The 20,120-nt window shown below is 51.6% G+C and overlaps 1 protein-coding gene across 1 annotated transcript in view; it reads left to right on the top strand.

Moving 5' to 3' along the window:
- Window positions 1–371: 371 nt before the first annotated feature.
- The window catches only part of LOC122558377 (fibroblast growth factor receptor-like 1), a 301,131-nt gene continuing 281,382 nt past the window's right edge, over window positions 372–20,120 (top strand). The window contains exon 1 of the mRNA XM_087991210.1: window positions 372–501. Within this exon, the coding sequence (XP_087847336.1) occupies window positions 438–501 (64 nt within the window). The 5' untranslated portion in view covers window positions 372–437. The remainder of the gene's footprint in view (window positions 502–20,120) is intronic.

The following is a 20,120-nucleotide window of genomic DNA, read 5'->3' as shown; positions in this document are numbered from 1 at the left end:
CTGCTGTATTAACGAGAATGAATGGATAATGTATGTGTGTGTCTCTCCCTGTCCTCATGCATCCACTCACTCCATCAGCTTTATTAAACACAAACGGGCTCATTAATCGATGAGAGATTGCACCCATCGCCTCTATCGCCTCTATCCCCCATCGTGTGTGTGTGTGTGAGAGAGTATGTGTGTCAGTTTGTGTGTGTCTGAGTGTGTGTGAGAGAGAATATGTGTGTTCATGTGTGTCTGAGTGTGTGTGTGTGAGAGAGAATATGTGTGTTCATGTGTGTGCTTGAGTGTGTGTGTTGTCAGGACATTGTGCAGATATCCCCCAATCTCAATTTTGGAAAGAAAACAAAACTGCCTCCGTTTATTTGCAGCTTGGAAAACGCGAGGGTTATAAGGAGTGGATTTTCGTTTTGCTTTTGCCTCTGGAGGGGACGACAATGGAATTTCTTCGAGTCTTGTTCTTGCTGTGGGGAGTAGCGGCGCTCTCAGCCGGCGCTCGGGGTGAGTACAGGAACTGGGGTCTTCACCCCACCTCCCCTGTTTCGGGTTCAGGACTATACAGTTCTTCAGGAGAAGCCTCCTGTCAGTGACTGGACTGACTCTGTGTGCATAATACACAGCAGAATCTGATCATGTATGTGGAGAGCAAACCCGTCTCAATGTATCATTTAAAGTGGCTTTTGGGGTTAATTCAGTCGTTGAAGTGTGAGTTAATGTAATTTCGTCTAAAACAAAAGTTACGCTTCTGAGAGTTTCCTGGTGTCGAACTTGGGTAAGAGCCTCTCTCTATGAAACACCGTTTCTGGAAAGTCTGAAATCTGATGCACTGCAAACAGCACATCAGATAGTGTCCTGCCTCAGGGTGGGGGGGGGGGGGGGGGGACAGTTACATCCCACTCCCTCCTACCCATCCCCACCCACCTCCTAAATTCCCGGTAGACAAGGCGAAACCACACATCACTGGCCCGTATGGAAGTAGCGTCGAGTCCATTTCCCTCCAAACTAAGTGGCGATTTCTTCCGAATGATTCAATCCAGATGCTTCCCAGTTTTCCTTCGGCCGGCGAGTAAGAAGAAACAAAGATAATAACGGGGATGAATATCCCACCGGGATCCCGGAGAGTGTTTTCCGCGTGATATGTCACGGTGGCACGGAAAGATCCCATAGCGGCTGGGGAAGTGGAGGAGGGGGTAGGGAGGAGGAAACAACGCAATCATCTACTTTTGTTCACAGTCACAGAGTCAATCTTGACCAAGATCATTATACATTATAGACGCACGTGTCAAAAGCATTCGACAATGGTCAACACTTGGGAGGTAGATATTTGTCTCTGTGTTTTTGTCTCTGTGCGAGGGACAAGTCGGATTGAGTCTGGTGTATAATGTTGGGTCTCCACTTTAGAATCCGCACTTAATTAACTCGACCTAGACTTTCCCCCCCTGTCAAAAACACCGGTTATTTTGTTAAAAAGAGACAGCGAGTGAACCGAAGCAGACACAGGACACATTTATCCATCTGCCCGTCCATCTACAGTATAATTGCCGTTATGACTGATTTGCCCAGTTCCTAGGTTAAATAAACATCGGATGTGAATTCTGTATCTTTTGTTGATTGCATAGCCTGCCCATTGTAACTGGTTTAAACAAAACTGACAGATAACTAACAGTCATTATTTAATTAAACGATTTCAATTCCCAGGAAGAATTCCAGCCAATAACTGGAGGCCACTTCCGCACGGTTTGTTTTAAAAAAAACATGACAATTCTCATTGCGATCGATGAGAACTGCAGTGGAGAGGGGAGGGGTGGGAGTGAGTCCCAAGGCTGAATGTTCTGCACTGTGTCGTTGGCAGGCAGCTTCAGCGGGACGTGTGTTTTCGCTTCTGACAGAGACTCCGTTCACGGAAGCGAGTAAGAGCCGGAGTCTGGTGCCTGTTGGTTCAATCCCTGGAGAGCAGGGAGTTGGTTTGAAGCGGTGTTTTCAGGACCATGCTGATAGGAATCCTACAATCCTGCTCTGGGATCTGCGCGTACTTCTTAACCAGCGGAGGCGTCAGTGTCCCGGTGTAAAGACCACTCACATTTCCAAGGGCCTAGGAGAAAAGTGAATACATGGGGGTGGGAGGGGAGGAGTGGAGGGTGTTCTCTGGAGTGGTTCGGTCCCCATCTTCCGCACTTGTTTGGGTCACTGGGCTGCACCCATTCTGGTCTGCCGGGTTTAATACATTTCCAAGCGGGATTCCTAGGAGGTTCGGTATTGGGATAGAGCACCTGCAGGCACTTTCACTGACGGAACTGGATTTAATTTAATTGAAGAAAACACAACGGATTTCCAGGGCGCCAGGGAGAAAGCGGGCTTTGGGGCTAATGAGATGACTCATTCAGAGGGTCAGCACAGACACGATGGGCCGAATAGTCGCATGCCTTGCCGCGATGTGGAGATAAAAACAGCATCTGACCAGGCTGAGATAGAAACTCTTAACTGGTCAACATGGACACTAGTTTGGCATAGAACATCATGGGGGGGGGGGGGGGGGGGCAGGGGTTGGTGAATGGGCCGAATGGCGTTCCCGCTGTAGCTGTTCCTGGTGTGATTTAGCTATCGCTGTAAGGTGTACCCAGCTGGGTACAGTGGAGGCGGACCGTTTGATAAAGTTGTTGGGAGTTCCCTTTCTCTTGCTAGAGTTACAGCAACCCACAGTGTGGCTGCAGGAGAGGGAGGGAAGGTAACTCTTCCCCTGAGAATACCGCAGAGGCTTATCGACCTGATCTCACTTGCTGCTTCTTCCAAACGGACGGTTGCATTGCCCCGGTCCGGGAATGGATTTATTCTGAAGAAAGCTATCTCTAGTTTTCTCTCCACCAGTTGCTGCCAGATCTGCTGAGTTTCTCCAGCAATTTCAGATTTATGTGTAAGGGGTTTTTAGCGTCGCTTTCAGATTTGCAGTATCCGCAGTAGTTGGTGTTTCGGTATGTAGTGTTGGTGGCGATTTCCAGGACTGAGGGGGGGACTCACTGGACAACGGACAGAAGCCGTCAACTGTGAGGTGGAGGAGGGGGGGAATGGGGGGGGAATGGGGGGGGGGGGGGGGGGGAATGAATTTCATATGCACCCCTCCCCACACCCCAAACACACCTCTTTCTTTACACCCGCAGTTCAGTTCTCAGCGTTATGACAGGGCAGCAGGTCTTGCAGGTTAACTTTAGTGCTTTTGGGAGTTGAGTTGCTGATGTGACTGCTTGCAGTCTGAAACAGAGATTGGGGAATGCGCTACTGAACCCTCCCTCTCAGGGGGCAGACTGATCTCCAGGGCCAGGCATTTTGTTGGGGTTGTGTGGTGGTTCAGTACAGACACACCCACCGTCGTCTTCCTCATCAATGACGCCAAATAAGGTTAGGGTATCTGGTCGGCATGGATGAGTTGGACCGAAGGGTCTGTTTCCGTGCTGTATAACTCTATGACCCTCTGAATAAATATGGGATCCGTTTGGGAACCTGGGGAACGCTTGCTCAACTCTCTCTTTCACAACCCCGAACGAACTCATGCACTGGCCCTGAACAGGGTGATTTTTGGGCGGCGAGGCAAAAAGTGAGGACTGCAGATGCTGGAGATCAGAGTATCGATCAGAGTGGGGCTGGAAAAGCACAGCAGGTCAGGCAGCGTCCGAGGAGCAGGAAAATCCTGGTGTTTAGCACCGCTCAGGCTCCTTCCTTTTTCAGTTCGGTTGAGGAGCATCCTTCCTCCCAAAGGACCTGGTTTAACAGAACGCTGTCTTTCCACCCCTCCCCTCACCAATGTACAGCAACAGTCTAAGCCACTTCACTGTGATAAAACAGTCTCACATTCTTGCCATTCTCACAATGAGGGAGTTCCTCCCAAACACCCAGTGGGAATTTATGTAGTGACTTTCTGATCCCTAATGCTGGCGATTTTCTCCCTGGCCATGCTCGTCTTTCCCAGTCTAAAGCGTTTAATTACATCACACCCCGACCTTCCTTTTTCACTCAGGGGAGGGGATAAAATAACATCCTGCCCCATTCGGCTCGATTCAGAGCCATCACTTTCTTTCGAATGCCCTGGGCTGCAGTGTCAGCTCCTGCAGTGTAAGGTGTGTTCCCGGTTTGTCTGAGATGAGAAAAATTCCCACAGCGCCTGGTGATTGCCCCTCAGCAGTCGGTTCACTTTGTGGGCACAGAGGGACTTCAGTAAGTCCGGCAACCAGTGTCGAGATTGGAAGGCGGTTTTGTTTGAATGGGAACGGCACTAGCGCCATACTCACGCCCTGTCAGCTTTGTAAAATCCAACTCAGGCCCGAACGATTTCTTGACTAAGCGTTTTTAACATGCAAATTTTTGTGTTCGCCAATCTAGTACATTCTCTATACTTTCCCTGAATCTCGAAACACTTGGAATAAATCAATGCAAAATTGAATTTGAAACTCACATCGGTTCACTTTATTTTCCGTTTCTCTCCCAAATCTCCTTAATTCACAAATAGCATGTTTTTAACTGCGGATTTTACACCCAAGTTGATTGTCACGACTGTCCGACAGGATTTGCATAATTTACGATTTTTTGGGGGGGGGGGAAGAAAGAATAGGAAGCCACTTTCTTTAAAGCTGCCCCTGCGCACCTCAAGAGACAACAGGCGATGTTTGCAGAGTTTGACTTGGTTTAACCAGAACAATACAGTGATTATGGAGTGCAGCCCCTCCATAGAAACCGAGACAAAAGCCGTCACTTTAAAAGCATTTTTACGGCTCCTCTGTGCTCAATCCTTAGCGGCGGAAGCGGCCCGCGGAAATTGTTGTCGTAGCTTTATTCCAATAATTTCTCCAGGAAGTCGATAAGATTTTATGGACAGGGATCTGATTCCAGGATTTCCCTGTCTGCCCAGCTCAGCGCTGCTTGAAGCTCATTCTGAGTTGTACAGCAACATCCTGAGGCTGGGACCACGTGGGGAAAATGGACCGTCCGTTTGGTTCAAGCCAATGTCCCACTCCTCGTTTCCGGGAGGCACTCACACACCACCTACCTCCCACCCCCCCATACACGCTTTCCCCCTCACACACACACACACACACTTTCCCCACACTCACGCACACTTTCCCCACACACACACACTTTCCCCCACACTCACACACACTTTTCCACCACACTCATTCCCCCCCCACACACTACCACCCCCACACACACTTTTCCCCCACACTCACATACACTTTCCCCCCCCCCCACACACTTTACCCCTACACTCACTCAATTTTCCCCCACACACACACTTCCCCCCACACTCAAACACTCATTCCCCCCACACCCACACACCCTTTCCCCCCACACACACACATTCCCCCCCACTCACGCACACTTTCCCCACACTCACACAAACTTTCATCCACACTCACACACTTTCCCCAACACTAACACACACTTAGACCCACACTCACGCACATTTTCCCCCATACTCACACACACTTTCCCCCACACACACACTTCCCCCACAACACACACCCTTCCCCCACATTCACACACACTTCCAACCACACTCACACAAACTTCCCCCCCACACACACTCTTCCCCCCACACTCACACACACTTTTCCCCCACACTCACACACACTTTCCTCACACTCACACACTCATTCCCCCCACACCCACACACCCTTTCCCCACACTCACACACACTTTCCTCCTCACACACACACTTTCCCCACACACACACACTTCCAACCACACTCACATAAACTTCCCCCCCCACACACTCTTCCCCCCACACTCACACACACTTTTCCCCCACACTCACACACACTTTCCTCACACTCACACACTCATTCCCCCCACACCCACACACCCTTTCCCCACACTCACACACACTTTCCCCCTCACTCACACACACTTTCCCCACACTCACACACACTTTCCCTCAAACTCACACACACTTACCGCACACTCACACACACTTCCCCCACAACAGACACCCTTCCCCGACATTCACACACATTTCCCACCAACTCACACAAACTTTCCCCCACACTCACACACACTTCCCCTCAACACTCACACTTCCCCCACACTCACACACACTTTCCCCCACACTCACACACTCTCCCCCCACACCCACACACACTTTCCCCTCACTCACACACACTTTACCCACACTCACACACTCTCCCCCCACACCCACACACACTTTCCCCTCACTCACACAGTTTCCCCACACTCACACACAGTTTCCCCACACTCACACACACTTTCCCCCTCACTCACACACAGTTTTCCCACACTCACATACTGTCCCCCACACTCACACACACTTTCCCCCATGCTCACACACACTTTCCCCCTCACTCACACACACTTTACCCACACTCACACACAGTTTCCCCACACTCACACACAATTACCCAACACTCACACAAACTTACCCCACACTCACACACACCTTCCCCCTCACTCACACACACTTTTCCCCTCACACACACACTTTCCCCACACTCACATACTGTCCCCCACACTCACACACACTTTCCCCCATGCTCACACACACTTTCCCCCTCACTCACACACACTTTACCCACACTAACACACAGTTTCCCCACACTCACACACACTTACCCCCTCACTCACACAAACTTTATCCCACACTCACACACTCTCCCCCCACACCCACACACACTTTCCCCCTCACTCACACACACTTTACCCACACTAACACACAGTTTCCCCACACTAACACACAGTTTCCCCACACTGACACACACTTACCCCAACACTCACACAAACTTACCCAACACTCACACACACTTTCCCCCACACTCACACACTCTCCCCCCACACCCACACACACTTTCCCCTCACTCACACACACTTTACCCACACTCACACACTCTCCCCCCACACCCACACACACTTTCCCCACACTCACACACAGTTTCCCCACACTCACACACACTTTCCCCCTCACTCACACACAGTTTCCCCACACTCACATACTGTCCCCACACTCACACACACTTTCCCCCTCACTCACACACACTTTACCCACACACACACAGTTTCCCCACACTCACACACAATTACCCAACACTCACACAAACTTACCCCACACTCACACACACTTTCCCCCTCACTCACACACACTTTTCCCCTCACTCACACACACTTTCCCCATACTCACACACTGTCCCCCACACTCACACACACTTTCCCCCATGCTCACACACACTTTCCCCCTCACTCACACACACTTTACCCACACTCACACACAGTTTCCCCACACTCACACACACTTACCCCAACACTCACACAAACTTACCCCACGCTCACACTAACTTTCCCCCACACTCACACACTCTCCTCCCACACCTACACACACTTTCCCCCTCACTCACACACACTTTACCCACACTCAAACACAGTTTCCCCACACTCACACACACTTACCCAACACTCACACAAACTTACCCCACACTCACACACTTTCCCCCTCACTCACACACACATTCCCCACACTCACACACCCTTTCCCCCACACACACACACTTTCCCCTCACTCACACACACTTTACCCACACTAATACACAGTTTCCCCACACTCACACACACTTACCCCAACACTCACACAAACTTACCCCACACTCACACTAACCTTCCCCCACACTCACACACTCTCCCCCCACACCCACACACACTTTCCCCCTCACTCATACACACTTTACCACACTCACACACTCTCCCCCCACACCCACACACACTTTCCCCTCACTCACACACACTTTACCCACACTCACACACTCTCCCCCCACACCCACACACACTTTCCCCTCACTCACACACAGTTTCCCCACACTCACACACAGTTTCTCCACACTCACACACACTTTCCCCCTCACTCACACACAGTTTTCCCACACTCACATACTGTCCCCCACACTCACACACACTTTCCCCCATGCTCACACACACTTTCCCCCTCACACACACACTTTACCCACACTCACACACAGTTTCCCCACACTCACACACAATTACCCAACACTCACACAAACTTACCCCACACTCACACACACTTTCCCCCTCACACACACACACCTTTCCCCGCACTCACACACACTTTCCCCACACACACATTGTCCCCCACACTCCAACACACACTTTCCCCCATGCTCACACACACTTTCCCCCTCACTCACACACACTTTACCCACACTAACACACAGTTTCCCCACACTCACACACACTTACCACAACACTCACACAAACTTACCCCATACTCACACAAACTTTATCCCACACTCACACACTCTCCCCCCACACCCACACACACTTTCCCCCTCACTCACACACACTTTACCCACACTAACACAGTTTCCCCACACTAACACACAGTTTCCCCACACTCACACACACTTACCCCAACACTCACACAAACTTACCCCATACTCACACAAACTTTATCCCACACTCACACACTCTCCCCCCACACCCACACACACTTTCCCCCTCACTCACTCACACTTTCCCCACACTAACACACAGTTTCCCCACACTCACACACACTTACCCCAACACTCACACAAACTTTATCCCACACTCACACACTCTCCCCCCACACCCACACACACTTTCCCCCTCACTCACACACACTTTACCCACACTAACACACAGTTTCCCCACACTAACACACAGTTTCCCCACACTGACACACACTTACCCCAACACTCACACAAACTTACCCAACACTCACACACACTTTCCCCCTCACTCACACACACTTTCCCCCACACTCACACACTCTCCCCCCACACCCACACACACTTTCCCCTCACTCACACACACTTTACCCACACTCACACACTCTCCCCCCACACCCACACACACTTTCCCCTCACTCACACACAGTTTCCCCACACTCACACACAGTTTCCCCACACTCACACACACTTTCCCCCTCACTCACACACAGTTTCCCCACACTCACATACTGTCCCCCACACTCATACACACTTTCCCCCTCACTCACATACACTTTACCCACACTCACACACAGTTTCCCCACACTCACACACAATTACCCAACACTCACACAAACTTACCCCACACTCACACACACTTTCCCCCTCACTCACACACACTTTTCCCCTCACTCACACACACTTTCCCCACACTCACACACTGTCCCCCACACTCACACACACTTTCCCCCATGCTCACACACACTTTCCCCCTCACTCACACACACTTTACCCACACTCACACACAGTTTCCCCACACTCACACACACTTACCCCAACACTCACACAAACTTACCCCACGCTCACACTAACTTTCCCCCACACTCACACACTCTCCTCCCACACCTACACACACTTTCCCCCTCACTCACACACACTTTACCCACACTAACACACAGTTTCCCCACACTCACACACACTTACCCAACACTCACACAAACTTACCCCACACTCACACACACTTTCCCCCTCACTCACACACACATTCCCCACACTCACACACCCTTTCCCCCACACACACACACTTTCCCCTCACTCACACACACTTTACCCACACTAATACACAGTTTCCCCACACTCACACACACTTACCCCAACACTCACACAAACTTACCCCACACTCACACTAACTTTCCCCCACACTCACACACTCTCCCGCCACACCCACACACACTTTCCCCTCACTCACACACACTTTACCCACACTCACACACTCTCCCCCCACACCCACACACACTTTCCCCTCACTCACACAGTTTCCCCACACTCACACACAGTTTCCCCACACTCACACACACTTTCCCTCTCACTCACACACAGTTTCCCCACACTAACATACAGTTTCCCCACACTCACACACACTTACCCAACACTCACACAAACTTACCCCACACTCACACACACTTTCCCTCACACTCACACACTCTCCCCCCACACCCACACACACTTTCTCTTCACTCACACACACTTTACCCACACTCACACACTCTCCCCCACACCCACACACACTTTCCCCTCACTCACACACAGTTTCCCCACCCTCACACACAGTTTCCCCACACTCACACACACTTTCCCCCTCACTCACACACAGTTTCCCCACACTCACATACTGTCCCCCGCACTCACACACACTTTCCCCCATGCTCACACACACTTTCCCCCTCACTCACACACACTTTACCCACACTCACACACACTTTCCCCACACTCACATACTGTTCCCCACACTCACATACTGTCCCCCACACTCACACACACTTTCCCCCATGCTCACACACACTTCCCCCTACACTCACACAGACTTCTTTCACTCATGCATACATCTCCACAGTCACGCACACTCACCCCACAGTCACACACACTTTCCGACACACTCACACACAATTTCCCCCACATTCACACACTTCACCCGCAACACACACTTTCTCCCACTCTCATACACACTTCCCCACACTCACACACACATCCCCTACACTCACACACACATTCTCCACACTCATGCACACTTTCCCCCACGCTCACAGTTTCCCAACACTCACACACACTTCCCCCACACTCACACACACTTTCCCCCTCACTCACACACACTTTCCCCACACTCACGCACACATTCCCCACACTCACACACACTTTCCCCACACTCACACACACTTACCCCTCACTCATACACACTTTCCCCACACTCACACACACTTACCCCTCACTCATACACACTTCCCCCACACTCACACACACTTTCCCCGTCGCTCACACACACTTTACCCACACTCACACACAGTTTCCCCACACTCACACACACTTACCCCAACACTCACACAAACTTACCCCACACAAACACTACTTTCCCCCACACTCACACACTCTCCTCCCACACCTACACACACTTTCCCCCTCACTCACACACACTTTACCCACACTAACACACAGTTTCCCCACACTAACTCACAGTTTCCCCACACTCACACACACTTACCCCAACACTCACACAAACTTACCCCACACTCACACAAACTTTCCCCCACACTCACACACTCTCCCCCCACACCCACACACACTTGCCCCTCACTCACACATACTTTACCCACACTCACACAGTTTCCCCACACTCACACACACTTTCCCCCTCACTCACACACACTTTCCCCACACTCACATACTGTCCCCCACCCTCACACACACTTTCCCCCATGCTCACACACACTTCCCCACACACTCACACAGACTTCTTTCACTCATGCACACATTCCCATACTCACGCACACTCACCCCACAGTCACACACACTTTCCCCCACACTCACACACAATTTCCCCCACATTCACACACTTCACCCGCAACACACACTTTCTCCCACTCTCATACACACTTCCCCACACTCACACACAATTCCACCACACTCATACACACTTCCCCACACTCATGCATACTTTTCCAGACACTCACACACACTTTCCCCACACTCAGACACACTTCCCACCACACTCACACAAACTTTCCCCCACACTCACACATACATTCACCGACACTCACACACATGTCCACCCCCCCACACACACACTTTCCCCCACACTCATACACACTTCCCCACACTCATACACACTTCCCCCACACTCACACACACGTCCCCACACTCACACACACTTCACCACACTCACACTCACTTCTCCCACAGTCACACCCACATTCCCCATACTCAGAAACACTTTCCCCCATACTCACACTAACTTTCTCCCAAACTGACACACACTGCCCCCCACACTCACGCACACTTCCCCCCACACTCACACATACTTTCACCCACACTCACACACCCTTTCCCCCACACTCACACACACTTTCCTACACTCACACACACTTTTCCCCACACTCACACACACTTTCCTCCACACTCACACACACTTTCCCCAGACTCACACACACTTCCCTCAAACTCACACACACTTTCCCCACACTCACACAGTTCCCCCCACACACAATTACCCCACACTTGCGCACAATTTCCCACACACTCATACACACTTTCCCCCACACTCACACACACTTGCCCCAACACTCATACACACTTCCCCTACACTCACGCACACTTCCCCACACTCATGCACACTTTCCCCCACACTCACACACTTTCCCCCACACTCACACACACTTGCCCCAACACTCATACACACTTCCCCTACATTCACACACACTTCCCCACACTCATGCACACTTTCCCCCACACTCACACACTGTTTCCCCCACACTCACACACTGTTTCCCCACACTCAGACACACTTTCCCCCCACACTCACACACATTTCCCACACTCATGCACACTTTCCCCCACACTCACACACTGTTTCCCCCACACTCACACACTGTTTCCCCACACTCAGACACACTTTCCCCCCACACTCACACACATTTCCCACACTCATGCACACTTTCTCCCACACTCACACACACTTTCCCCATACACACTTTCTCCCACACTCACACACACTTTCCCCATACACACTTTCTCCCACACTCACACACACTTCCCCCACACTCACACACAGTTCTCCCCCAACACACACTCCCTCACACTCACACACACTTTACCCACACTAACACACAGTTTCCCCACACTAACACACAGTTTCCCCACACTCACACACACTTACCCCAACACTCACACAAACTTACCCCACACTCACACAAACTTTCCCCCACTCTCACACACTCTCCCCCCACACCCACACACACTTGCCCCTCACTCACACATACTTTACCCACACTCACACAGTTTCCCCACACTCACACACACTTTCCCCCTCACTCACACACACTTTCCCCACACTCACATACTGTCCCCCACCCTCACACACACTTTCCCCCATGCTCACACACACTTCCCCACACACTCACACAGACTTCTTTCACTCATGCACACATTCCCATACTCACGCACACTCACCCCACAGTCACACACACTTTCCCCCACACTCACACACAATTTCCCCCACATTCACACACTTCACCCACAACACACACTTTCTCCCACTCTCATACACACTTCCCCACACTCACACACAATTCCACCACACTCATACACACTTCCCCACACTCATGCATACTTTTCCAGACACTCACACACACTTTCCCCACACTCAGACACACTTCCCACCACACTCACACAAACTTTCCCCCACACTCACACATACATTCACCGACACTCACACACATGTCCACCCCCCCCACACACACACTTTCCCCCACACTCATACACACTTCCCCACACTCATACACACTTCCCCCACACTCACACACACGTCCCCACACTCACACACACTTCACCACACTCACACTCACTTCTCCCACAGTCACACCCACATTCCCCATACTCAGAAACACTTTCCCCCATACTCACACTAACTTTCTCCCAAACTGACACACACTGCCCCCCACACTCACGCACACTTCCCCCCACACTCACACATACTTTCACCCACACTCACACACCCTTTCCCCCACACTCACACACACTTTCCTACACTCACACACACTTTTCCCCACACTCACACACACTTTCCTCCACACTCACACACACTTTCCCCAGACTCACACACACTTCCCTCAAACTCACACACACTTTCCCCACACTCACACAGTTCCCCCCACACACAATTACCCCACACTTGCGCACAATTTCCCACACACTCATACACACTTTCCCCCACACTCACACACACTTGCCCCAACACTCATACACACTTCCCCTACACTCACGCACACTTCCATACACTCATGCACACTTTCCCCCACACTCACACACTTTCCCCCACACTCACACACACTTGCCCCAACACTCATACACACTTCCCCTACACTCACGCACACTTCCCCACACTCATGCACACTTTCCCCCACACTCACACACTTTCCCCCACACTCACACACACTTGCCCCAACACTCATACACACTTCCCCTACATTCACACACACTTCCCCACACTCATGCACACTTTCCCCCACACTCACACACTGTTTCCCCCACACTCACACACTGTTTCCCCACACTCAGACACACTTTCCCCCCACACTCACACACATTTCCCACACTCATGCACACTTTCTCCCACACTCACACACACTTTCCCCATACACACTTTCTCCCACACTCACACACACTTTCCCCATACACACTTTCTCCCACACTCACACACACTTTCTCCCACACTCACACACACTTCTCCCCCAACACACACTCCCTCACACTCACACACACTTCCACCACACTCACACACACTTTCCCCTACACTCACACACAATTTCCCCACACTCACACACCCTTGCCCCACACTCACTCACACGTTCCCCACACTCACACACACTTTCCCCCACACTCATGCACACTTTCCCTCATATTCACACACACTTTCCCCCACACTCACACACACTTTCCCCCACACTCACACACACTTCTCCCCAACACACACTTCCCCACACTCACACACAGTTCCCCCACACTCACACACACTTTCCCCTACACTCACACACACTTTCCCCCCACACTCATGCACACCTTCCCTCATACTCACACTCACTTTCTCCAACACTCACACACACATTCCCCCACACTCACACACACTTCCCCCCAACACACATACACTTTTCTCCACACTCACACACTCTTCCCCCCAGACCCACACACACTTCCCCCACACTCACACATACTTTCCCCACACTCACACACACTTGCCCCCACACTCACACACACTTTCCCCACACTCACGCACACTTTCTCCACACTCACACATACTTTCACCCACACTCACACACCCTCTCCCCCACACTCACACACTTTGCCCCATACTCACACACACTTTCCCCCACACTCACACACATTTACCCCACACTCACACACACTTCTCCACACTCATGCATACTTTCCCCCACACTCACACACACTTTCCCCCACACTCACACACACTTACCACACACTCACACACTTTCCCCCACACTCACGCACAGTTTCTACACACTCACATACTTTCACCTACACTCACACACCCTCTCCCCCACACTCACACACACTTTCCCCCAAACTCACACACACTTTCCCCCACACTCACACACACTTCTCCCCCAACACACACTTCCCCACACTCACACACACTTCCCCCACACTCACACACACTTTCGCCTACACTCACACACAATTTCCCCACACTCACACACCCTTGCCCCACACTCTCACACTCTTTCCCCCCACACTCATGCACACTTTCCCTCACACTCACTTTCCCCAACACTCACACACACATTCACCCACACTCACACACACTTCCCCCCAACACACATACACTTTTCTCCACACTCACACACTCTTCCCCCCAGACCCACACACACTGCCCCCACACTCACACATACTTTCCCCACACTCACACACACTTGCCCCCACACTCACACACACTTTCCCCATACTCACACATACTTTCTCCCACACTCACACACCCTCTCCCCCACACTCACACACTTTGCCCCATACTCACACACACTTTCCCCCACACTCACACACATTTACCCCACACTCACACACTCTTTCCCCCACAGTCACGCACACTTTCCCACACTCACATACACTTCCACACAATCGCGCACACTTCCACCACACTCACACACACTTCTCCACACTCATGCATACTTTCCCCCACACTCACACACACTTTCCCCCACACTCACACACACTTACCACACACTCACACACTTTCCCCCACACTCACGCACAGTTTCTACACACTCACATACTTTCACCTACACTCACACACCCTCTCCCCCACACTCACACACACTTTCCCCCAAACTCACACACACTTTCCCCCACACTCACACACACTTCTCCCCCAACACACACTTCCCCACACTCACACACACTTCCCCCACACTCACACACACTTGCCCCCACACTCACACACACTTTCCCCACACTCACGCACACTTTCTCCACACTCACACATACTTTCACCCACACTCACACACCCTCTCCCCCACACTCACACACTTTGCCCCATACTCACACACACTTTCCCCCACACTCACACACATTTACCCCACACTCACACACACTTCTCCACACTCATGCATACTTTCCCCCACACTCACACACACTTTCCCCCACACTCACACACACTTACCACACACTCACACACTTTCCCCCACACTCACGCACAGTTTCTACACACTCACATACTTTCACCTACACTCACACACCCTCTCCCCCACACTCACACACACTTTCCCCCAAACTCACACACACTTTCCCCCACACTCACACACACTTCTCCCCCAACACACACTTCCCCACACTCACACACACTTCCCCCACACTCACACACACTTTCGCCTACACTCACACACAATTTCCCCACACTCACACACCCTTGCCCCACACTCTCACACTCTTTCCCCCCACACTCATGCACACTTTCCCTCACACTCACTTTCCCCAACACTCACACACACATTCACCCACACTCACACACACTTCCCCCCAACACACATACACTTTTCTCCACACTCACACACTCTTCCCCCCAGACCCACACACACTGCCCCCACACTCACACATACTTTCCCCACACTCACACACACTTGCCCCCACACTCACACACACTTTCCCCATACTCACACATACTTTCTCCCACACTCACACACCCTCTCCCCCACACTCACACACTTTGCCCCATACTCACACACACTTTCCCCCACACTCACACACATTTACCCCACACTCACACACTCTTTCCCCCACAGTCACGCACACTTTCCCACACTCACATACACTTCCACACAATCGCGCACACTTCCACCACACTCACACACACTTCTCCACACTCATGCATACTTTCCCCCACACTCACACACACTTTCCCCCACACTCACACACACTTACCACACACTCACACACTTTCCCCCACACTCACGCACAGTTTCTACACACTCACATACTTTCACCTACACTCACACACCCTCTCCCCCACACTCACACACACTTTCCCCCAAACTCACACACACTTTCCCCCACACTCACACACACTTCTCCCCCAACACACACTTCCCCACACTCACACACACTTCCCCCACACTCACACACACTTTCGCCTACACTCACACACAATTTCCCCACACTCACAAACCCTTGCCCCACACTCACACACTCTTTCCCCCCACACTCATGCACACTTTCCCTCATACTCACACACACTTTCCCCCACACTCACACACACTTTCCCCTACACTCACACACACTTCTCCCCCAACACACACTTCCCCACACTCACACACACTTCCCCCACACTCACACACACTTTCCCCTACACTCACACACAATTTCCCCACACTCACACACCCTTGCCCCACATTCACACACACTTACCCCCCACACTCATGCACACTTTCCCTCATGCTCACACACACTTTCCCCAACACTCATACACACATTCCCCCACACTCACACACACTTCCCCCCCCACACACATACACTTTCCTCCACACTCACACACTCTTCCCCCCAGACCCACACACTCTTTCCCCCTCACTCATACATACTTTCCCCACACTCACACACACTTGCCCCCACACTCACACACACTTCCCCCCCACACACATACACTTTCCTCCACACTCACACACTCTTCCCCCCAGACCCACACACTCTTTCCCACACACTCATACACACTTTCCCCCACACTCATACACACTTGCCCCAACACTCATACACACTTTCCCCACACTCAGACACACTTCCCCCAACACACAATTCCCCATACTCTCACACACACTTTCCCCCACACTCACACACACTTATCCCCTACACGCACATACAATTTCCCCATACCCACACACCCTTGCCCCTCACTCACACACACTTCCCCACACTCACACACACTTCCACCCCCCACTGACACACACATCCCCTCACATTCACCCACACTTTCCCCGCACTCACACATACTTTCACCCACACTCACACACTTTCCCCCCACACTCACGCTCACTTGCCCTCATACTCACACACACTTTCCCCCACACACACACACACACTTCCCCCTCAACACACACACATTCCCCCACACTCACACACACTTCCCCCCCAACACACACTTCCCCACACTCACACACACTTTCCCCACACTCACACACACTTATCCTCTACACTCACACACAATTACCCCATACTCACACACCCTTGCCCCACACTCACACACACTTTCCCCCATTCTCACACACACTTCCCCCCCACACAGACACACACATCCCCCCACATTCACACACACTTTCCCCACACACACACATACTTTCACCCACACTCACACACTTTCCCCCCACACTCATGCACACTTTCCCTCATACTCACACACACTTGCCCCCACACTCACACACACATTTCTGCAAACACACACACTTGCCCCCACACTCACGCACACTTTCCCCACACTCACACATACTTTCACCCACACTCACACACCTTCTCCCCTACACTCACACACACTTTCCCCTACACTCGAACAGACTTCCCCCCCAACACACGCCATTCCCCACATACACACACACTTCCACAACACTCAGACACACTTTCCCCCACAGTCACACACACTTTCCCCCCACACACATACATTTTCCTCCACATTCATTCACACTTCCCCACACCCACACACAATTCCACCACACCCACACGCACTTCCCCACACTCATGCACACTTCCCCACACTCACGCACACTTCCCCCTACACTCACACACACTTTCCCCACACTCATGCACACTTTCCCCCCACACTCACACACACATTCCCCACACTCATGCACACTTTCTTCCACACTCACACACACTTTCCCCACACTCAGACACACTTTCCCCCATACTCATTTTCTCCCAAACTCACACACACGTCCCCCAACCCCACTGACACACACTTTCCCCCCACAATCACGTACACATTCTCCACACTCACGCATACTTTCGCCCACACTCACACACACTTCCCCCACACTCACACACACTTCCCCCCAACACACACTTCCCCACACTCACACACAATTTGCCCACACTCACACACCCTTGCCCCACACTCACACACACTTTCCCCCTCACTCACACACACTTTCCCCACAATGACACACACATCCCCCCACATTCACACACACTTTCCCCACACTCACACATAATTTCACCCACACTCACACACTTTCCCCCCACACTCACGCACACTTGCCCTCATACCTCATACTCACACACCCTTCCCCCACACTTACACACTCTTCCCCCCACACTCACACACACTTTCCCCCTCACACACATACTTTCTCCACACTCACACACACTTGCCCCCACACTCACACACACATTTCTGCAAACTCACACACACTTGCCCCCACACTCACGCACACTTTCCCCACACTCACACATATTTTCACCCACACTCACACACCTTCTCCCCTACACTCACACACACTTTCCCCTACACTCGAACAGACTTCCCCCCAACACACGCACTTCCCCACATACACACACACTTCCACAACATTCAGACACACTTTCCCCCACACTCACACACACTTTCCCCCCACACACATACACTTTCCTCCACACTCATACACACTTCCCCACACCCACACACAATTCCACCACACCCACACACACTTCCCCACACTCATGCACACTTCCCCACACTCACACACACTTTCCCGACACTCATACACACTTCCCCCACACTAATACACACTTCCCCACACTCACACACACTTCCCCCCACACTCACACAGACCTCCCCACACTCAAACACACTTTCCCCCCACACTCACACACACTTTCCCACACTCACACACACTTCCCCACACTCACACACACTTTCCCCCACACTCACACACACTTTCCCCACACTCAGACATACTTCCCACCACACTCACACAAACTTTTCCCCACACTCACACACACATTCACTGACACTCACACACACGTCCACCTCCCCACACCCACATACACTTTACCCCGCACTCATGCACACTTCCCCCACACTGACACACACTTTCCCCACACTCAGTCACACTTTCCCACTTCCTCACACTAACTTTCTCCCAAACTGAC

Source organism: Chiloscyllium plagiosum, unplaced genomic scaffold, assembly GCF_037043375.1.
Source record: "Chiloscyllium plagiosum isolate Xiang-an unplaced genomic scaffold, Cpla_swu_hap1 HiC_scaffold_1, whole genome shotgun sequence".
Taxonomy (NCBI): domain Eukaryota; kingdom Metazoa; phylum Chordata; class Chondrichthyes; order Orectolobiformes; family Hemiscylliidae; genus Chiloscyllium; species Chiloscyllium plagiosum.
The sequence above is the reverse complement of the archived record's forward strand: the minus strand, read 5'-3'. Positions and strand labels throughout refer to the sequence as shown.